Source organism: Microtus ochrogaster, chromosome 22, assembly GCF_000317375.1.
Source record: "Microtus ochrogaster isolate Prairie Vole_2 chromosome 22, MicOch1.0, whole genome shotgun sequence".
NCBI classification, from domain to species: Eukaryota; Metazoa; Chordata; class Mammalia; order Rodentia; family Cricetidae; genus Microtus; species Microtus ochrogaster.
In genome coordinates, this window is record NC_022023.1 from 6,709,455 (window position 1) to 6,732,026 (window position 22,572).

General features: G+C 40.2%; 2 protein-coding genes across 4 annotated transcripts in view; one reads left to right on the top strand and one right to left on the bottom strand.

The window, feature by feature from the left end:
* Tmem126b (transmembrane protein 126B) overlaps positions 1 to 6,195 on the bottom strand; it is an 8,217-nt gene extending 2,022 nt beyond the window's left edge. The window contains exons 1-3 of one of the 2 annotated variants that reach the window (XM_005357588.3): positions 6,086 to 6,191; positions 3,274 to 3,377; positions 588 to 778 (exon numbers count right to left, since the gene is read on the bottom strand). In XM_005357588.3, coding sequence (XP_005357645.1) covers positions 588 to 778; positions 3,274 to 3,377; positions 6,086 to 6,166 — 376 coding nt within the window. In that variant the 5' untranslated portion in view covers positions 6,167 to 6,191. Of the gene's footprint in view, positions 1 to 587; positions 779 to 3,273; positions 3,378 to 6,085 lie in introns of both variants that reach the window. The other variant, XM_026784423.1, reaches the window with a different exon arrangement.
* A 389-nt stretch (positions 6,196 to 6,584) lies between these two features.
* The window catches only part of Dlg2 (discs large MAGUK scaffold protein 2), a 1,686,730-nt gene continuing 1,670,742 nt past the window's right edge, over positions 6,585 to 22,572 (top strand). The window contains exon 1 of one of the 2 annotated variants that reach the window (XM_026784310.1): positions 6,585 to 8,087. In XM_026784310.1, the coding sequence (XP_026640111.1) occupies positions 8,069 to 8,087 (19 nt within the window). In that variant the 5' untranslated portion in view covers positions 6,585 to 8,068. The remainder of the gene's footprint in view (positions 8,088 to 22,572) is intronic. The other variant, XM_026784311.1, reaches the window with a different exon arrangement.

Below are 22,572 nucleotides of genomic sequence, written 5' to 3' on the forward strand. Positions count from 1 at the left end.
AGACCAGGCTGGCCTCGAACTCACAGAGATCCGCCTGCCTCTGCCTCCCGAGTGCTGGGATTAAAGGCGTGCGCCACCATCGCCCGGCTTTATGTGTGCTTTTTAAGAAGGAATGTTCCATAAGAATACTAAGCTATCACATCCGATACCTGAATTCTAGGTGGGTACACATACGCATTGTTTACTATGTGTCAGGTAGACGCTAGGTGCCAGGAATTTAAGTGTCCCTGAGATAGACCTTTTGGTGAAGCATGGTGTTACATGTTTTTAATCCTAGCACTCGGGAGGCAGAGGCAGGCAGACAGAGTTTGAGGCCAGTCTGGTCTCAGCCTGGTCTACAGAGTGAGTTCCAAGACAGCCAGGGCTACAGAGAAAAACCCTATTCTGAAAAACAGAAAGAGAGAGAGGAGAGAAAGAGATATGGCTTCTAGTCAGTATATTAGGGAAGAAAGTCATTAGCCGAACATTAGAGAAAAATGCTAATAAGGGCTGGAGAGAGACCAGTATTTGAGCACCTGCTATTCTCATAGAGGACCCGCATGGTGGTTCACAACCATTCCATTATGTACTGAAGAATTTACATTCACCTGACTCCAAAGCATCAGTTACAAAGAGCTTGAAGGTCACGATGGTAGACAAAAACGGAAGGGTAGTCAAGGATACATAGGTCTTCAGGGCTTCATGCCGAACCTTGAAACTGTTTCTGAAAATGAGGTTTGCCAGTACTCCAGACGTTGCACTAGTAGTCCCAAAGAATAAAGTTCCAAGAATATAAGGCCTGGTAGGACCAAAGAGAAATACTAAGATTAACACAAGGTTCTTGAAATGGATCTATTCTTTCTTCAGTAGTTAAAAACTACAACATATTTACCCAGCATCAAATATTTCTTGTTATTTGTAGGCACATATTTCTATATAGTATGGCAGCCAGGCTCTAAAGCCATAGGCCACACCTGAGATGGTCATCCCTTCCAGACAGGCTGTCGCTACCCTAACAAAAGGTCAGGATGTTGGCTCTGGTCCTTTCTTTGTAATTTGGATGATGCCTGAAAAGAGGTGCTAATTCAAGCCTACTTGACTGAGCGAGCACACAGAGCAGGAAGACGTGATAGCAAGCACAGGTAGATGTGGACGTGACTGAAAGCCACTCACCTGGTTACCTAGGAAACAAAATGCTAATGATTTCCCCCCTCAGTTTATGTTTTGATCTAGAAGGCTGTTTGGAGAATCAAGCGAGAGGAATTCTTCAGCATGTGAACTCAGGGTTTCATGAGGGATCACGGAGAGTCCCTCCCGATAAAGCCATGTGAGCTGTGTCTTTATTCCCACGCTGGTCTTGAGAGATAGTTTATGTTGGGGTCTGGGCTAGCACCGGACCCCTACAGTTATTAAAATAATTGCCTCAAGAAAAACAAATGTTTGTTTAAGATCATCTAGAAAAGAAAGCTATTTTCACTCGGCTAGCCTGTCTAGAAAAGAACAAGTTGTGAATTGGGCCAGATACATTTGAAATAATTTGTCTATGGTTTATGAAACTTCACTGAACAAAATCTGACAGATTTGGTTTAGCTTAATTCTGGCTCATACCCAAATCAATAAAGCTCTAAAATTTAACCGTTGTTTACATTATTCTTGAGTTACATGAATATGCGTCAGGGAGGGGCACACGTGTGCAAACTTGAATGTGTGTCAGGGAGGGGCACACGTGTGCAAACATGAATGTGTGTCAGGGAGGGGCACATGTGTGCAAACATGAATGTGTGTCAGGGAGGGGCACACGTGTGCACACGTGAATGTGTCAGGGAGGGGGGTACACGTGTGCACACATCATGAATGTGTCAGGGAGGGGTACATGTGCACACATGAATGTGTCAGGGAGGGGTACATGTGTGCAAACATGAATATGAGGTTGATATTGGGGACTGTCCATCCATGAATGTTCTTTATTAATTCAGGCATGCTCAAAGACTACTAGTTTTGCCTGCCAGCTTGCTCTGGAGATTGACTGTCTCTGTCTTCTAAGGCTGGAACTGCTGTATACCTCGAACTTCTATGGGTTTCTGGGGATTCAAACTGTAGTCCTCAAACAAAAAGAGCTTTGACCACTAAGTCACCTTCCCAGCCTTGCTAAACTGACTTGCACTATAACTGCTTATCAGTAAAAGGTAAGTACCCTTCAAATTGGTTTCATACCAATTGCTTTTAATTTAAAAAAAATCTGTACAACTAATAATTCAGCAATAAGTTTAGGTATTTTTTTTGTTTAAAAGATGCAAAAGAATGGGCTTCGTTCTCAGAACCCACATCTGAGGGCTACAGTAGCCTCTAACTCTAGTTCCGGGGGCTACAATGCCTCTTTTTAGGCTCCTCCCTGCATGCGCATGTGCTCACATACATTGCAAAGTCACACAAACACACAAATAAAAATAATATAAAAAGAAGCAAAAGAAATTATCCAGTCTAACAAACCACCGTTTCAATCCATTGCTGTTTCAGTCCATTGATATTCCCGTCCAGTTCTTAAAGGTAAATAACTAAATAAAGCACCCTTCATAACCAGCTCAGTAAGCAGCTTTTCCCTTCTTCATGAATTGTTTATCTGTTGTGTTTTTGGAACTTTCGTAAAGGCATCTTTTGGAACTCCAGTGCTGCCAGTGTTCCTAAATATATGAATATCCAGAAGATTCTCTTTTAGACCACAGTTTAAGACAGCAACTCTGGCTGCCATTGGAGCAAAGTAACTGCAAGAGAAATAGTGAAAGACAATAGGAAAACACTTTTGCAAAGTGTTATAGTGACTGTTAGGAAAAAATCCTAGACGGGCGGCTCTGCCGCTGTAATGAAATCCAATTAGATCAAATCAAATCATTTTAAAATGCCCATCGTTTTATTAAATACAGTGCTCTTGGGTGGCCAAGCACAGGGTGGGGAGACAGGAAAGCAGGAAGCACAAGCAAACCCTGAACCACTTGTTTCTCCTCTGGGAGCCCACTTAAACATCCTGTGGGAGTGTTCCTGGGGGAGGGGTCAGGACCTGGCATGCTGGGATTTGGAGTCCAGTCTAATGCAACTCCCAGGCCAGGGGGCTGGGATGAATGCCAGGGGCTGGGGCTATGCTCCAGACTTAAAAGTGACATTACCCATAAACAAATTTTGAAAAGACAAACAGAAGGAGCAAAAAGCAAGCAGTTTCTTAAACAAGCCTCAGAGGCCATGGTAATAGGAAGTACGCGCAAGTGACGCTGGTGGCTCAGTCATGAGTGTGTCTCTTACTGTTTATTGTAATCACTCTTCTTCCCCATGATTGGTCTTGTGAGTTTTGCATCTCCTAGAGAAGGAATCAGCCGACCATGTGTATAAAGTGCCATCTTGATATCCTAGAAAACAGGAAGTTCCAGAGTCATAACAGCTCACCATGCTAACATGCAATAAAACTTCCTAAAGCCATTTTCATGCTAAAAACATTTAGAGTCTGGGAATGTTCTGGGTGTTGTGGTATCTGCTTTCACAACATTTTAAGGAAATGATTCAATCAATATTTACTGGGCTCTTATCTTTTAAGACAATGCTTTTGCTTTTTTGAGTTAAGCAAAAATTGAGAAAATGATTATTTCAATGTTTACATATGCGGTGGTTTGAGTAAGAACGGTCCCCATGGGCTCATATATTTGAATGCTTCTTCACCACGGAGTGGCAGTATATGAGGACTTAGAAAGATTAGGAGGTGTAGCCTTGTTGGAAGTGGACTTTGAGGTTTCAAAAGCCCATGCTTTTGAACCTAGGGGTTCTCTCTCTTTCTCACCCCTACCCCCAACCTCCTGCTGTTGGTGGATCAGGCTGTAAACTCTCAGTTGCAGGCCCACTAAAATGATAATGCACTAACCTCTTGAAACCATAAGCCAGCCCTGGATTAAATGCTTTACTTTATAAGGGTTGCTGTGGTCATGGTGTCTCTTTGCAGCACTAGAACAATGACTTAAGACAACAGATTAGAAAACTGAGCTTCAGTCAGGCCACCGAGAAGCTCTTTTTCTTTCAGTATAGCTTTCTCTGTTCATTCCCAGAGACAGAGGCCCTCCTTGTTTACCCTCTCCTAGCGGCAGAAAGAGGACTTGCTTGTGGACAGCAGTCTCCTGTCTTCTCTAGTGAAAGGCGGAGCTCATTCTGTAGATTATTTTGGGGTAGGGTGGTTAAGAGCCAGCCAGGGTGCTTTGGCAAATAGAGAAAGAGATCGGAGATGGGTACTGTTCTAGCCTGGAAGGAGATAGTGCGTCTTGGTTATCGTGGACTTTATGTTGCACATTCAGTTTCCTGTGGTAGAAGCAAGCAAGGCCTTTGTCAGAAATAGCTCTGGTATACCATGAAGCCTGGATTCATGGCAGTGGACTCAGGGATTGGAAAGTTCCTGTGTCCCATGTGATAAACATAGCCACCAACACTGAGAGAACACAAAGGTTAGGCCAACTAACTGGTGAAAAACTAAAAAATAAATTTCAAAAAGACCTTTTCTGAATGTCTGGCTATGGGTCGGACTTTTGGGTCTTCGTGGGAACATTTGTTAAATTCTTTGCTACTCTGAGACCATGCAGCTTAAGAGTTTTTAATTTCATCCTAACAAGGAAATATGGATACTTCTTGCAAATCCAAATTTCTGGTTGCAAAGGTTTACTTATTTCATCAGTGAGAGGTCTACTGGTTCAAACTTCAGTGCTTTTTATTTTTTGTTTTACATTTTCTGGATTGGTCAATAAATATAAAAAGACTCAGTACAGATTACATGTTAATATTTCTCAGTTAAGAGCATATATTAAGCCTCAAATTAATGAAAAACCAATGGATCCAGACTCCAGGAAGTCAATACACACCAAGTATGGTTTTCTCGATCTTCATAAAGTGGTTTATAATAGATCAAAAGACCAGTTTCGCTGCCTCAAAACACAATGGTATTCAAGCCAGTTTTTTTCCCTTAAACTATCTGAGGAAGATGGAGGGCACAAAATGCTTTACAAATTAAAAGTTTTTAAAGGGACTGGACTTAAATCTTTTGTTCTCCCCTGCTGCTATCCAAATGGAAGAGGAAATAGTACTTCCTAAGGGGATTCTCTCCCTAATCCATCTAGTGTACTATGAAGGCAGATATCAATAACACGGCTATCAAAAAACATTACAGAATTGTTTCTTCTGCTCTCATCCAATTCACTAAGCAGTCTTCCCCAGCACCGAAGGAAATTTTTCAGGCCCTTGAAAGAGCTCTGGGGATCGGGGTACCCAGAATTATGGTTGCAGGACAGTAAATACTGAAATAATGAAAAGTGACAGCCAATATTTTTGGCACCTGCTGTTTGCAAGTCTTTCACTACCCTCTCCTTGATTAAAGCAGACAACTTTCCCAGAAGTTTTTACTTATTTTTGTGGTGTTGGGATAAAAGCCGGCGCTTTAGACATGGTAAGTGCGCCATCCTAATTTCCGAAAGAAGGCTTTCCACAAGGGTTGACATGGAAGATTTTTGCCGCAACCAACTTTTGATCTAAAAGTTAAGGAAGTTCAAAGTCACCCAACCGATCACATCTCCGTCCCTGTACAAGTAAGTGCATTAGTGTAGGTGCATGGCTTGCAGCGTGTTTTACAGTGCGTTGTATTCTTAAGTATATTTTCGAATTGACCTTCAGAATTTTACCCAACATTCTCACATGATTTATCCAGCACTGGTGTAAATCGGGTTCCCAGGTAATCAAAAGAGTGAATGTCTTTAAGAATTCATCACAACCTGTCGCTAGACCAGGACAAACAAAATCAATAGAAGATAGAAATCTTAAACGGAACGAGAGCAGTAGAGGTCGGGCCGTGTGGGGCTAGGTGAGAAAGTACTCCCAATTAAAGACAAGGCTTGTAAAACGTCCTCGAGAAAAAAGAACAAGCTACATTGAACCTGGAGGAGACTTCAGGGCTACGTGGGTAGGAACTGGAGACTCGATCACGCCCTGCATAAAGTCGGGGCCCCGGTTTGTTTTCTCTACGTGCTCAGATCCTTCCCGTGCACCATCTCCGAAGGGGCGACCCACACCGCCCCAGCTTCCCGCCTACCTGCGGCGCTTCTCCATCTCCCCTCAGCACCGCACCAGCAGCCCTCGACTCAGGCCCAGCTTGCGGCTTCGGCGCTGCCATCTTGGCGCGTCACGTGACGGTCTGAAGGGCGTGGCCGGAGCGCCTGGGGCGGGACTTGAAGCTGACTGACCGTTCGCTCCTCTGGCCCCGCCGGCTCCCACCCAGCCAAAAGCCGCGCCCCCAGATGGGCGGAGATTGGGCGTGGCGTACGGAAACTGCGATTGCTCATTGGTTCCGAGGAAGGCGCAAGCGCCCGCGGGCCCGCCTCCGGGCCGCCAGGCTCGTCCTTCGCCTGCAATGTGTCAGCCCGGCCGCTTCTTGGCCAACCTGGAGGGAACCTGAGGCTGTTCGGGCTCAGGCCTGTTGCTGCGCGGCTTCTTCCCCGGGCGGCTGAGGTAGTCGAGCGCTGGCAGCTCGCTCCTCCGGCCTGGTCGGTGTGTTAAGGCTGTGGCTTCTCGGGGCCCTCCCTAGAGCCCCCCGGCCGCCTCTCCCGCGCGGCCAGGGCAGCACGGACTAGGCTGCTCGTCCCCGTCTTCAGTCCCCCTCACAGTCCACCCTCCAGCCCCGCTCCGAAAGGGTCCAGTTAGAAGTCCCCTCTCCCCCTCTTCCCCAGAAGAGCCTCGGTCGGCCAGACTTTCAGGGGTGGAGGGTGCTGCGAGGAGGCCAGGCGCGCTTCCGCGCACGTGAAATGCCCAGCAGCGTCTCCCAGACCAGCAACCCCCGACCCTCCAGTCTCCATGTCTTAGACAAGCCAAATTCGAGAGTTATATAATTTCTAGTGCTGCTGTTTCTCTTGCCCGAGGAAACACTTCATCGCGTGGAGGGTGCAGGACATTTCGGTGCTCTTCTGTATAAGATCGGGGTGTGGGCAGGGGTGGCCAGCGGTGGCAGAGAAATGCCTTTTCTGCAAAAGGAAGGTGGGTAGATTGGAGAGAGAGACTGAGAAAAGGGTGGATGTGGAAGCCAAACAGCTGCACTCCCATTTAGGATATCGCGGACTATTTGCATAGTGTGTGATCGCATGCCTAATACTACTACAGCGTTTCTGAAAACACCTTTGGGGTAAGGTTTGGTTTCTCCTCTCCAGCAGCCTCAGTGTTTTTCTTTGCCGGCTAGGGAGCTGCTTGGATGCAAAGAGATGGCAGGATGTGAATGACTCCAGTGTGAAGAAGTCGGCTTCGCCAACTCATCCTGCATCAAGTGCCCATTGAATAGCGCTGTCACTTTAACGTCTCCACGCCAAGGGATTGTTTTCCTTCTTTGCCATCCCCTCGGTTAATACACGGGAGGATCAGAATCAGAGGGGCATTAAGGATCAAGCACTGGGGGCTTGGAGAGCACAGAAGAAAAATATCCAAGTGACAAGCTGGATCCTGTTTTACTGAGGGGGTGAGATCCGGAACCATTAAACAGAAGGGGGCCTTTGCTTCTCTGTTCTGCCCCAGAAAACTGTTCAAACTCACACACCCTTTAAAAGACTAGAGTCAGACGTTCTTAAAAGTATTTTTGAAGGAGAGAGTTTAAACTTTTTCCTTAGGATTGATGCTCTTTATTACCAACCATTTCTATCATGTATAAAGACAACAATCCTAAAATTGGTTTGTGCCTTAAGTGAGTTAGTCATTGAACATCCAAAAGTATTGCTGCCGGAAGAGAGAAGTTTTAACAACATTTTCTATGCATACAATAACTTTCTCAACTTTTAAAACAAGAGCACATATTTTACAAATATTGAAAAACTTATTTTTTTTTCTCTGAACGCCGTGGGCACTGTAAAGTGTTTGGTTGTGGAAAAATGCATCGTTATTTTTTTTATTTGAAATAGAGAAGACTCAGCCTGGATATAAAGGCTTAAGCGGGAAGTGGTTTGCAACAGTTAACCTGGCTCCACCTCAATTCAGCTGGATCAAGCAGAGTCTTGCAAAGAGATCTCGAGTCCAGTGTCAGTGGAGAGACCCAAGAATGCCAGTCAAGAAGAAAGGTGGGCTATCAGGTTCATATACAGCATTTGCGTTTTCATTTTCCTGGCTATGGTGTTTATAATTTATATTGCATTCTATCGGAGAGCAAAAAATTTGCCTGATTTTGAGTAAATACTCTTTGCAATACTATCTACTCAGTAGTACTTTTCCGGTAATATTTTCATATAGTAAAATTAAGATGCTATTGTACACATGTGAATTAATAAACCAGGCAGTTGGTGTCACCATTTACAGTCAGAATAGACTCAGTGCTATAGATGTGGGTGTTCCTGAGTTTGTTAGAGCTCAGTTTAAATAATACTTAAGAAACTGGTTGATGGAGCTCTTCCCATAAGCTTAATATTTATTGAATAATTATGTAGTTGTAATAGATAGTAAGGTGATTATATTTACCCTGAGCAAAATTATACCTTTAGTATTTATAGTTAAAATAGACTTTATATTTGAGTTTATTACACTGTAAGCCTTCACTGTTGTGGTAATTCACAACTATATGATAATTTAGTTCTCATTATTCAGTAACATGGTTGGGACGTTCCCTCAAATAAGGCATGCTCTTGCCTTTTTCTTCCTATCAATAACTGTTGTCACTTTGATCAAAATCCAGTGGGGTTTCTGGAACATCATTTATTATAGATCAGATCTTAAGGGTTCACTTTAGCCTAGATCTACCTGAGATGAACTTTATTCCATAGGACCTTAGTGAAATCAGGTCTTTCTGTTTTTTAAAGATGACATCAGTAATAAACTTTATGAAGAGTTTTGAATCAAAAATAAGAATACCCTTGAAATGTATTGTTCTGGGCTAGTATAAATCCAAATGTTGTTCAGTTATGCTGATTGCTACAATATTGAACCCGAGGCCACCCTGAGACATATTTTCATATAAAATCTAGAGAATTTATATGGCCTTTTTATGTTGCTTAATCCATCTGCTTGTAGGTTTGGAAGATGTATTGAGAAATCACAGTCAATGAGATGCTTTTGTTTGAAACAGTCTGTGTAAAAGAGCACAGTGCTATCTAAAACTATTGAAACATGTAGAATTATGCTTTTGCACCCTGGGATCAAAAAGTAGGCTTGCTTCTTCCTCTATAAGACGACTGGAAGGGGTGAGCTGTTTTTGATACTTTGGAGCTGTACTTGGCCATATTGGTAGTTATTGGTTTATGTGCAACAAGAAGGAAAGGCTTGGGAAATGTGGCCCATAAACAATGTCCTTGATTTCTTTAACACAGTGTGTGTTTTTTACTCTTCCTACCATTTCTGCAGACAATTTTCTTGAGTACCTTATTATTATAAATGACAGAGAGAAGGAAGAGAGGAGGGAGGGGGCAAGAGAGGAGGAGAAATCACAATTAATGTTCTAGGTGTAACTTTATGTAAGCAGAGTGAACTTAAGGGGTCTAAAGCCAATAGACTCGGTTTCTTAAAAGTTATGATATTTTAAAAACTCTTAGAATTTGTTGTCATATTATTGAAAGTTAATGCTTTATGAGAAAATGTTGCATCTGTTATATTTGTCTTCCTTTTTGCTTTAAAAGGTGAGTTGATACAATGGTTTGAAATTTTAAAGGCAAGTTCTTCTAAAGGGTACATATTGGACTACCACTAATGTATCAGCATTATGGAAATGATTTAATGAATTGATCTAGGGAATTTATATTGTTTTTGATCTTAAAAACTTGTTAGTATTCACATATTTTAGGTAGAGACAGTAGTTAATTATTGCATGGGTTTTGTATTTTAATTGCTAAGTTTGCTATATCTACTGCTTCTACAATATAAGTGTTTTGAATTTTAAATTAAATGCTAAGGTCAGATCATCCTTCATTCTTCATCTTTATCCTTCATTGAAAGCCTTTCTCGATTTATTGTTACATGGTATAGATATGCGAAAAAGAGCTGGACGTGTGATGTAAAATAATTATCCCCATTGGGCCAAGTGTCTACTCAGACCCAAGTGTCAATGATAGCCTCACCAGAACGTATTTCCATGTGGTGCTTACTTTGCTTATTTCTCCATAGTAGAGAGGCCTGGGAATGGCTGTGAGGTCTCTCCACACCCATTGGAGGGACCTGTTCTTGGCCAGCAGTAACTGCTCACCTCACTCATGCCCTTCTTCTTTGTGGCCGTTATGGCTTCTCTTCCTGCCTTTCCCCTTCACACTTTTTTTTTACAGACCTCAGTTTTATCAGCTGAAGACTCTTCTGTTTTGTTGTTACCTTTTTTTTCTTGAGTTTTTTTTTTTTTAATCCTAGATTCTGTTTTCTATAATGGTAACTTGATTTACTCCCACCTGAACCTATAGGACACTCTTTGACATATTTTAGTAAAAATGTAGAGTTAACCCAAAGTAAGATAGGATGATGCAAAGTTAAGATATGATGCAAGGGCAAGGGTTGAAGAAGCGTCTCGAATTGAAAGAACTTCATATTGAGTTATTAATCTTAGAAAAAATGTTAGTGACATCTTGGGCTTCTTGCTTTCAGTAGGCAGTTGTCATTTCAAGTTGTCCCAGTGTAACTGTTTAGTGCAACGCAGTTTCATTCTTGAACATTTTTGTCGTAGTAATTATATACAGGAAGGAAATCATTCCGTTTCATGAGCGGCGATAGATGTCCCTTTCACTTCTGTGGTTTTGTAAAATGCTCTGGTTTTCTAGTTGCCTCCCGGTATCTTTATGCTGACTTACAGCTGCCCCAATATTAGTCATTTCCAGGATACTCTTCCCCTCTGAATTCTTTTCATGCAGTCATTCTCAGTGTACAAAATGGGCACATATAAAGAGATGTTGACCATGTATGGCTACATTGTTTTCATGTTCATTCTTCAGGAAGCTGAATAGTACATATTCTGTTGCATATAATTTAGAGTTCTAAAAATGCTGAGTTCTATATCTTATGAGCACCCTTAACGTTGTGACTGGTATTTCCTGGCCATAAACTTTTGTGGCTTTGCTTTTGGATGACTATATTCTTAAAGGTGTCACTTCCGAGTTTACTTGGGAAGGGGACCTAGTAACTGTTCCCCTATCCTTTCTTCACTTAAAGTTTTCTTCCTCCATTTCTTGTTTCTAGCACTTTATGGCTTATGCTAGTTGGGGTGTATCTCCGATTTACATTTGCCTCCTGTTATTATCTGTCTGCTTTCCCCATCTCTATCCCTTCTTTCTGTTTTTTTCCTTTTCTTTTCTTTTCTTTTCTTTTCTTTTCTTTTCTTTTCTTTTCTTTTCTTTTTTTTTCTGAGTTCTTGACCTGACCTGCCTGCTTCTGTCTCTGGTGTGTGGGGATTAAAGATGTGTGCTACCATGGTCTCTTAGTTCTTCTATCTCTTGTATTCTGTTGATTATGCTTGTTTCTGTAGACTCTGCTCGTTGACCTAGAAAAGGTACAAAAAGCTTATCAGGTACAGAACAAACACTGTAATCTAAACATGAAGTAGTCTGGAATCTGAGCTGCTGTGTTTCAGGTAGTGTGCATTGGTGGTGCTGACATACCAGCATACACCAGCATGCACGGTGTAGAGTGTACAGACTAATCCTGTCTCGAAAAACCAATAAATAAATAAGATTGAATGTGAAAAAAAAAGATGTGTGCTACTACATTTGGCTTCTAGCTTGTATAAAGTTAAAGAATCTTTTGGAAGTTATAGATAGGAATACATACACATGAATTTATTGATCGTTCCGAATGGCTGATGTTTTCCCTTTGCATTCAAGTTTCTAAATTTATCTTTGATCTTTCTTGTTTGCCATGGCAGGGCTTTATCTAGATGCCTTTCTTACCCCACAAAACTTCATGTTCAACTTCATTTTTCTCGAAACTAATAAAAACTCAAAAGAGTTATGTCTGGATTTGTTCAGAAAAGGTTGAAAAAATTATCAAAGGTTTGAGAGTTCCCTAAGTAAATAATTTACTTAGGATGTCTCTTTGGACTTTAAATTCTCAGAAGTCGTTATCTTGATGTTGGTGGAGAAGGTTTGGAAATCATGAAGTAATATATTCTTGATGTTGGAGGCATAATGAGAGAATATTCTGGACAGAGAAATAAATAATAGTTTTTGTGTTCACATGCTGATTTAGACGTATGTTAGGAATCAAGTGACAGTCATGAGGTAAATTGATCTATTAATTGTTTTTATTTTGTACATATCATATATTGTAAGTTGCAAATAATATAGTAAAAACTTGTAATAGTAATGACATGTCACACATAAGATGTAGGTTTTGGGGAAACTGCTCAGAACTCCACTCAAAACAGAACATTTAATCTTCATTTTAGACTTGCTACTACTTACTGTTTTGGGTAGCAGTCTAGGCAGTGAGAATCTATACATAGAGCATTGGATTTAAAAAAATGTTGAATTAAGGCACTCAATTCATTCCTCTTTGGTCCCTTATTATTATATAGCGATATTCCCTGAGCTGTAAGATCACTATTCTTTTGTAACCATATATTCTCTTTATATCCCCTTTTTTATATTTACAGTCATCATGCCAACACTTACTAAGTATTTTTCATAAGGCTGAGATGCACAACACCTTTTATATTGCAAGCTCAGAATCTATTTCCTGGTCACAGTTCCAGCTCAGGAGTTTGTAGCAGTGAAGACACAGGGCTCTGCATCTTCAATGTAGGTTGCTTTGTCAGCAGAGAATCATGAGTTTTACCCAGACTCTTCTGTCCAGTCAGTCATTTCAAATTCCAGCTAGTAAGCTTTCTGTATGGGTTCAATTTTTAGTATGTTTTGCAAAGCTATTTCAAGAATTTTGGCCAAGTCATCTCTAATATGAAACAGTTGTTTCGACATCATTTATTTTAGTCATTTTTAATCAAGAGCTAGCTGGCCATGGTGTCTCAAGCCTGTTGTCCAGTTTCTTAGGAGGCTGAGGCAGGAAGATTGGCATAAGCTGAGGTTACCCAGGGCTACACAGTAAGCTCCAGACCAGCTTTGACTTCAGAGTTGAGATCCTGTCTCAAAAACAAACCAACAAACCAAAAAGATCAAGAAGAACAATGCAAAGTAAAAAAAAAAATCCTGTGAAAATAAATTACTTAATTTAAACTTCCAAAGAGAGTATGGATAAAATTTTGTATCCGCTCTCTTTGGATGATACTATCTTGGTGACCCCCATGGTTCTGCCTAACACTGTTGGGGTATGAGTCTAAGGCCTTTAGTCAAGCGAGGACTGCCATTCTGGAGCTCTGTAATTGAAGTTTCAGAGTAAGATTTGGAAGAAATTTACTAGACTCTATTTTAAATCAGTCTCTATAAGTAATGATCTCAAATACTTTAAAAGGTCTAAATTTAGAGCAAATTAATTCACTCTTTTGTCCACCCGGTAAGGGTTCATTGAGTTCTTACCATCTGTCAGCTGCGTTTGAAACAGGCAAATGGTATTTCCACCTGTGCTTTTATGATTATTTTTAAAACCTTAAAAATTCTTTTATGTGTATTAAAGTTTTGCTAGCATTTGTTTATATGTACTAAGCGCATGCCTGGTGACTGTGGAGGCCACAAGAGAGTATCCAGTACTCCAGGGTTAAAGGTGATTATGAGCCTCCATGTCGGCACTGGGAACTGAACATGGGTCTTCTGCAAGAATAGCGAGTGTTCTTATCCCCCGGGAGCCCTCTCTCCAGTTCCTGTCTTCATGATTCTTGGCATCTGTTAGGACATAGATGTGGAAGTGAGCAATTTCGATACTTACAGAGCTTTGTTAACATGCTCTGCCAGGGAAACAGATGGAGAGGACTCGAGGCCATTCAGGGAAGATGTGGTATTTAACACAAGCTACAGAAACTAGCAGGACTTTACCAGTCAGTGTAGAGTGAATCACGTCATCTTATCCTCACTGTCTTCCTCCTCCTCCTCCAGCAGGATACAGTGGAAAAAGCCAGATCATTCTCAGAATACCAGGCCCCTGGAAGAATATATTATGAGATAATCATCAATTAGACTGTCTTTAAATTTAAAATTTTATTTATTGTGCGCATGTGTGTGCACACATGAATGCTCCATGATGAATGTGTGGAGGTCAGAGAACAGCTTGTAGGAGCTGGTTCTGTCCTACAGACTCACATGTCCTACCCTACGTGGGTCTCGGGGATTGAACTCAGGTACCCAGGCTTGGAGGCAGTGACTTTACTATCTGAATCATCTTGTCAGCCCCGATTTGTACTCTTGATGTATACACTTAAATATATAGGAAATACCAATTTTTATAATTCAAATTTAATTTATGTTCCTAGTTAGTAGAGAAAAAAATACTTCTATTGTTTTTGAGACCACTCCTACTTTACTGGGGTAAGATGGCATTACATCTGGAATGTGTGGTACTTTGTGTTGTATATATGATCCTATGTGTGTGTATAAATATATATTATAATATTTTATATATTATAGCACACACACACACATATATATATGTGTGTGTGTATATATATATATATATATATATATATATATATATATATATTAGTTTACCTCTGAGATAGGAGTTTCTGTGTCTAGATATCTAGATAGTTTTTTTTTCTGGTCTGATAGAGATTCTGCTTCTATGTACTGGACTTATATTTTATTTTGTAGGATTTCTGTTTGCCTAGATATATTATGATGACTTCCTTTCTCGTCTTGCTTCCTTCTAACAATGCTGATAGGAAGAAGAGCTTATCAAGCCTATTTTTTAAAATTAATTTAATTTATTTATTTTACACCTCAACCTCAGTTTCCCCTTCCTCCTCTCTTCCCATTCTTCCCTCTCTTGCACCCCCCCCCAAACACACTTTTCCTCTGTTTCTGTTCAGAAAGGGCAGGCCTCCCATGGGTGTCAACAAAGCATGGTATATCAAGTTATGGCAGGACTAAGTTCCTCCCCTTATGTTAAGGCTGGGCAAGGCAACTTAGTATGAAGAATAGCTTCCCAAAAGTCAGTTAAAGCTTTAGGGACAGCCCCTGTTCCCACTGTTATGAGTCCCACATGTAGGCCAAGCTCCACCACTGTCACATATATGTAGAAGGCCTAGGTCAGTCCTTAGGCTCCCTGGCTGTTGGTTCAGTCTCTGTGAGCCCCATTTGAGCCCAGGTTAGTTTTTTCTGTGGGTTCCCTTGTGATGTCCTTGATGTCTCTGGATCCTACAATCCTTCCTCCCTGTCTTCAGCAGGATTCTCTGAGCTCAGCCCAATGTTTGTGTCAAGTCCATACTTGCGGTTGTGAGTCTAAAGGGGTGTGTGTGTGTGCGTGCACATGTGTATGTGTGCAAAGGTGTTCACGTGTGAGTGGTGAGTGTGTGTAGGTGTGTGTGTGTGTGACTGTTAAGTGTGTGTTTCAACTGTTTTTCTTCAGGTAAGGAAAGGCCCAGAGAAATCCCTCTGTACTTGAGAACCTCTCATCTCTGTGACGAACTTTATTTGAAGGTTTAGGTGTTTTAAAAGCAAAACTAGAATAACTTAAAATTCATTTTTTGGTGTGTGTGTGTGCTGTGTCTAAAGGGGTGTGTGTGTGCGCATGCACACTGTGTGTCTAAAGATGTATGTGTATGTGTGTGTGCTCACACATGCCCTCCCCCCTTGATGCAATAAATGAATGAGAAAGAAAGAATTGGGGCAATTTGAGGAAAGAAAAAGTTGACTTTTACAAAGTGTCAATTTCCCAAATAAAAAATATTTGACATGCCTTTTTTTATCGTGAAGCCACTACGTGGCCCGTGAAAATGACCCCTTTAATCCCTTCTCTCCCTTACTGTTTGTAGTTTCTTTTCTTCACAAATAACACTTGTCACTTCACTCTTACAACATGGGTGGCAGAATTAGTGCGAGAAGCTTGTCCAACGCTGTGCTCCTGTGAGGTGTGTCACTCAGTAATGGTGAGCAGGGTCACAGTGCAGCTGAGGCTGCTGGGTGCTCATCTGTGCCATTAGCTGGTTGAAGTTACATGAAGTGAATTGAGAGTTGAAGTTTAAATTCTTCATCTTAAAACATAATTGTGCTATATTAACTCTGAAGGTTATTATGAGAGTCAAGTACCAAGTTCATATAAAACCTGCTCTGTAATAAGAAAGAGCTATGCAGATTCTTTCTGTTAGGATTATAAGGTCAAGGTCCACTCCCATCAGTGACAGGGGTCCAGCTTTGGGAGCAACATGGCTCAGATGTGGTGTTCACACATAGAAAAATACCACACTGTGTATCTTTAAAATAGATCAGGACAAAGATTCCTTGTATTATTTCTCATTGACAGATGCTAAAGTGATTTGTAAAATACAGTATGTACAAAATAATTTTAATTTGTACTCAAAATCTGCTCTGTCCAGCCAGATATTATCTCTGCTATTTAAATTCCAAGTCATTTCTTTTTTTTTAGTTGTTAAAAGTGGGGCAACGCATATTTGAATAGACAGCAGAATAGTTTTATTTAGCAGTTTGCTGTGCTCATCTCTTCTGTTGATTATTAATCTTCATGCCTGTTGTTCTTCTCTTCAGCACTTCTGTTTATTATCTGAAAACATGCCTTATTTGAAAGGAGCAATGCATCGTTTTATACTAGTGTCATTAGTTTAAATAGGCTAGATATTTGTTATTGTATATTATCCATTTTTTCCCCCTTGGGCATGAGAGTAATTTCTAAGGGGGATATATAAAAATGAAACATCGTGACTCTTCCCTATTAGGCCAATTGACAATATGGTGTAACATGAAACTATGGGCTTTGGTACCAGATAGACCCAAGTTGAGTTGCTAGCACCTTGCTGGTCATAGAGTCACAGCAGTGTTATGGTTTGGTCTTAAATGTCTCCCAGAGGCCCATCCACTAAAAGCTTGGTCGCCAGCCCCTGGAAGCTGGCCTTGGTTGCCTTGCCTGGAAGACAGGGTGTAGTGAAGGACAGTAGGTTGTTGTGGGTGTACACTTGAGTGGCATTAGGATCTCTTACCCATCTTTCTCTTTCTTTCACGACTTGGGAGCCATGGGTCCAGAGAAACAGGGTTAAGTGAGCATGAACCAAAAGCTCCAAAACCACGAGCCAAAATAATAAATATTTATTATTATAAATATTAATAATAATAATAATAATAAAGGGGAAAGGAGTCTTTCCCCTTTACATTGATTTTTCTCAGTGTTTTATTCTATAGATTGAAAACCAACTGGCAGCTTACTTTATTTATTTTGGTTTAAAGTTTTCAAGTTTGCAAAATATATCTATTAGCATTTCTTGGGATGCTTGTGCAGATTAGGTAAGATGATGGATGTTTAAAATTATCATTGCCTAACAAATACTAGGTTATATTGTTAGTAATAACACATTTTTGATATATCAGTTTTTTAAAAAATTAATACATTTTTAAAAAATGTTTTTGTTTAGTGTGTGTGTGCATGCATATGGGCACAGCTATGGAGGTTGGGAAAAGAACTGTTGCAAGTCAGTTCTCTTCTTCTATCATGTGCTTCCGAAGGATTGAGAGCTCAGATCTCCAAACTCAGCTTGGCAGTAGGTACCTGTGGTTCCAAGAATCACACTTTAAAAAAGAAAGTTACATGTACGTACAATGTGTGTCTAGGTGAACTTATGGTGTAGTCCACAGGTGTAGGTCAGAGGACAATTGTGGAATACGCTCTCTCCTTCTACCTGTACATGGGCTTCTGGGGTTGAACTCAGATGTAAAGTTTGAAGGCAAGCATGTAGACAGAAGTTCCTGTCCCGCCTAGTCCCTCAGCCATTCAGTCCCAACTAAACACACGGAGGCTTATATTAGTCATAAACAGTTTGGTCTGTTGCTCAGGCATATTACTAATTAGCTCTTATGACTTAAATTATTCCATAATACTTTTCTGTGTTTCGTCATGTGGCTTGGTACCTTTTCTCAGTAAAGCATTTCCATCTTGATTCTTCTGCATCTGGCTGGTGACTGCCTCCCTTTCCTCTTCCCAGATTTCTCCTAGTCTGGCTGCCCTGCCTATACTTCCTGCCAGCTACTGGCCAATCAGCATTTTATTAAAACACAATGCGTGACAAATCTTTACAGTGTACATGAGCATTATCCCACAGCACAAGCACCGTGTTCTTGGAGCTAAATCATCAGGCCTGTTTTATTATCTTGAAGTGTAAATTTTAATATCTATATTTTTTTTATTAAAAACTGCATTTTTATACACTATAACCGGACTCCCTTTAACTACTCCTAGATACTGCCCACCCAACTCCCCACCCACTCAACTCCAGGCCCTTTCTTTCTCTCTTTCTCTTTAGAAGACAAACCAGACAAACAAAATAAACAAACAAACCAAAATGATAAAACAAAAACAAAGAAAAAACATAAACATACACAACCATAAAAAACAGATGAAAGTAATTTTCTATTGTTATTCATTACTTGTTTACTTTCATATGGATATTCTTGATTTGCAATAAAAGAAAAGAGCTTCATCAGTGAGAAGTCAGCATCTATAAATATTCCCTTCCTCCTGCTTTCTTCCTCCCTCCCTCTGTCATCCTTCTTTCTCTCGTTTTGATTTTTTTTTTTTTTTGAGGCAAGGTGTTACCTAGACCTATGTGGTCTTGGATGACCTCAAACTTGTGATTCTCTGGCCTCAACCTCTGGAGTTTGGAATTAAAGATATGTTCCATCAGGACCGACTTTAAATCTTTATTTTCTAGTCATGTCTAATAAGTGATGATAAAGAGTTGTGGCTATTCATTTTTTCATATATTCATTAAAATAGTGTGAAGAATATTTGTTATTGCTGATCTCTCTCTCTCTCTCTCTCTCTCTCTCTATATATATATATATGTCAAGTTGTAGTTAAAATAATCTGTCTAAAACTAAAAATTTGATTATATCTCTCTTCTTCTTTTTCTTTGAGTCTTCTGTGTCTGGTCCTCTTTCTTGGGTATAAGATCAAACGTGATACACATGATATCAGTGTCTTTGCTTCCCTGGTGTCTGCTGTCTTACAGCATGATTATACACTGGTTTAACCCTTCACTTTGGTACATTATATAAATTTTACTTTCAGAATAAAATGTCTGTGATGTTAGACTATTGCCTTTCTTGTTTAGTATTTTGCTCTCAGTGTCTTAAAAAGACATTAGAGATACTAAATGATGAATAATGAATAAGAACATTTTTATTCATCTTATAGGACAATAGGGCTATTTTTATTCGTGTTATCAATATAATTCCTAAGTTAGCAAATATATGTGAAAGTTAGATACTTAGCATTTAATTCAATATTCTAAAATTCATAAATAAAATTAATGTCTGAATGATCAATATGCTGGTGAGTTTTATGCCAATTGTCACAAGCTAGAGTTATCTGAAAGGAGGGGGTCTCCACTGAGAATATGCCTCTGTTGGGTCCATCCAGTCTGTAGGGCATTTTCTTAATTAGTGATTGATGTTCCAGAGCCCAGCCCATTGTTGGTGGTGCCATCCCTGGGTTAGTTCTGTGAAAAAGCAGGTTGGGAAAGCCATGGGAACAAGCCAGAAAACAGCCCCCCTCGATGGCCTCTGCATCAGCTCCTGCCTCTGGGTTCCAGCTCTGTTTGAGTTTCTGTCCTGATTTATTTTGATTGTGATCTATGATATGGAAGTGTAATCAAATAAACCCTTCCCTTTGGGAAAGGTGTTTTATCCCAGCAAGTGTAAATCCTGACTAAGACAACCAAGTTTGTTTTCCATAGACTTGTGGCTTCTTGGAGGACTGAGAAGGGTTTTGGGGAATGGACACTCTATTTGGAATCCAAAGCATTAGGATTATGTTACAACTCTGCTGTTTAGTATCTCTGTGATCTTGGATCTGTGAATTTCAATTTCATGTGAAATAGGCACAATATAACTTGTCAGTGGTGGGGATCAGGTAATACATTTGAAATCTCTTCTAAATTGTAAAAATGTTGAAAAACTTATATAAAAGGTATTCCATTATTCTAAATGATTTATTCTGAGGCTTTTTCTCACATTACGTTCACTTTAACCTCTATGGTACTCAGAACTTTTTTTTTTGCCAACGATACCACTCCTGTGGTCTATAATCTGTTTTCAGCTGTGGAAAATGCTGAAAATCTTTTTCTAAAAGATTGCTTTTTAACAGTATTGCTATTCACAGTTTTAATTTTAAATTACCCATCCCGAATTATTTATAACTTTTTGGCAATGCTCTTCTTATACCACAAACAATAGAATTGAACCTTCATTAGCAGACACATGATCAGCTACAACACCAATTATGTAACATTCAGCCTGTCCATGGGTTGCATAGTTTGCAGAAATTTCTCCCGTGGAAAATGGCACTCACTCTCCATTTCTTCTTTTAAGTACCTTCATTCATCCAAATTTTATTTTATTTTTCTGGTACATTTTATTTAGAGAAGAAAATACAAAAATCAAAACCATCATGAACAGTTGATGTAACCATTGAAATGGGAATGAATTAAAATGTTTTAGCTTGCATGATCATCAAGACTTCCTATGTTCATTCACCTTCTAAAGATCTGTAAGCAGTTTTTTATGTGTGTGACAAGACAAGACTTTGCTCTCATGTCTATTGTTTTGTTCAATTTATAATCATTGCATAGCTGTGTAGTTTTTGGTTACCCTCAAGATCCAACTCCCATAAACCAGGGAAGACTTGCAGGGCAGAACAGCGCTGACATTGAAATCATTGTCACTAACAAAAGAAGCACAAGTGGTGACACCCGCCCTGGCTGCAGACACCCAAACCTAAGTTGTCTTGGAGGGCAATCTGTCCTTCCGCTCCAGCATTTTGAATTTCAGGTTTTTCTTATACTCGGATGAGTGGCAAGAGTTTTGTTGGTTTAGAAAACACTCATCTGTTTTGAGTCAGTAGAATGTTTTCCTTGAAAAACTAACCGATCGACGTTAAATAAACGAAACTCCCTCACTAATCACATTACATTGCAGATGTGATTATAGGAATGCTATCAGTTTGGTTTTGAAAATTGCCCTTTACGAGAACCAACGATGGAAACACCTACGAAAATGCCACAAGGTAACCAGAGAAACAAAGACCAGATAGTCTAGCTTCAAAGTTACAATTCAAGGAGAAGAAAAGAGTTTCTGATGGCAAGCGTTAGAAAATTATAGCTGCTTGCCAAGGGAAAGAGCAGGACTAGGGTTTCAGGCGTTAGAGACAGCAGGTGACTAGGGGACCGTAGGCCACAGAGACATGCAGAGGTATAATATAACCATGGTAGTAAGCAGTGGGCAGGAACAGGTTAGGAAGGAGGCCAGGAAGCCATTATCATTCCTGAGAGATCTCTGCTTTCTTACTGTAAAAATAAAAATGAAGGGGAACCTGGCCCAATATTGTTAACAATGTTCCATGGGCTCAACTCAGATTGGAATGTAAAATAAAAAAAAGATTGTTTTAAAAAAATAAAAGATAAGCCGGGCGATGGTGGCGCACGCCTTTAATCCCAGCACTCGGGAGGCAGAGGCAGGTGGATCTCTGTGAGTTCGAGACCAGCCTGGTCTACAAGAGCTAGTTCCAGGACAGGCTCCAAAGCCACAGAGAAACCCTGTCTCGAAAAACCAAAAAAAAAAAAAATTAAATAAATAAATAAATAAATAAATAAATAAATAAATAAATAAATAAAAGATAAAAAAGATGTTACATGGTAAACCCTGAGAGCACTTTTAAAGTTCTGAAGCCAGGCATGGTGGTGTGCTCCTATAATCTCAGCACTTCGGGGCTGAGGTTGAAGGATAGTGAGTTTGAAGTCACCATCAGCTACACGGTCAGATGCTGTCTTTTAAAAAGCTATAGTTCTATACCAATGTGTTAGTATATACACTTGTCACCATCCTTTGTTAATGTATCCTTTTAGAATTAGAGAGAATTCCCTAGTCACCTGTACACAACAAAAATTATATAGGTTAAGTGGGTGCCTGTTATGCTTCAATGTATGTATATGTTACATAGCACTTAAATAAGGTAGGGTGTATTTATTTATGCAATCACTTAGTATTTCTTCATGAAAAACCTTTCTTCCAGCTTTGTGAAATGTACAGTACATTATTCTTAGCTGTAGTCACTGTGTTGGGTGGTGACAAGTTTCTTGCTCCTGTGTCACTGCTCCTTCATACTCACTGACCACTATCCCCTCATCCGTCTTTTCTCCTCTTCTCCTGTTCTCTGGAATTGAGCATTCTGTCCTGAATTTCTGTGAGATTGTCCTGGGAGAACGGAGGGTGAGCTCATGCAGCACTTCATTGTCTTCTGTGTCTGGCTTTTGGGCTTAATGACTTCCAGTCCTGTCCATGTGGTCACAGATGAAAGGAGGGCTTCATCCTTTTTATGGAGGGATGGTTTCCATTGCATAGATATGGAGGGACAGTATCCATTGGATAGATATGGAGGACAGTGTGCATTGGACAGATATGGAGGACAGTGTGCACTGGATAGATAGGGAGGACAGTATCCATTGGATAGATATGGAGGAACAGTGTGCACTGGATAGAT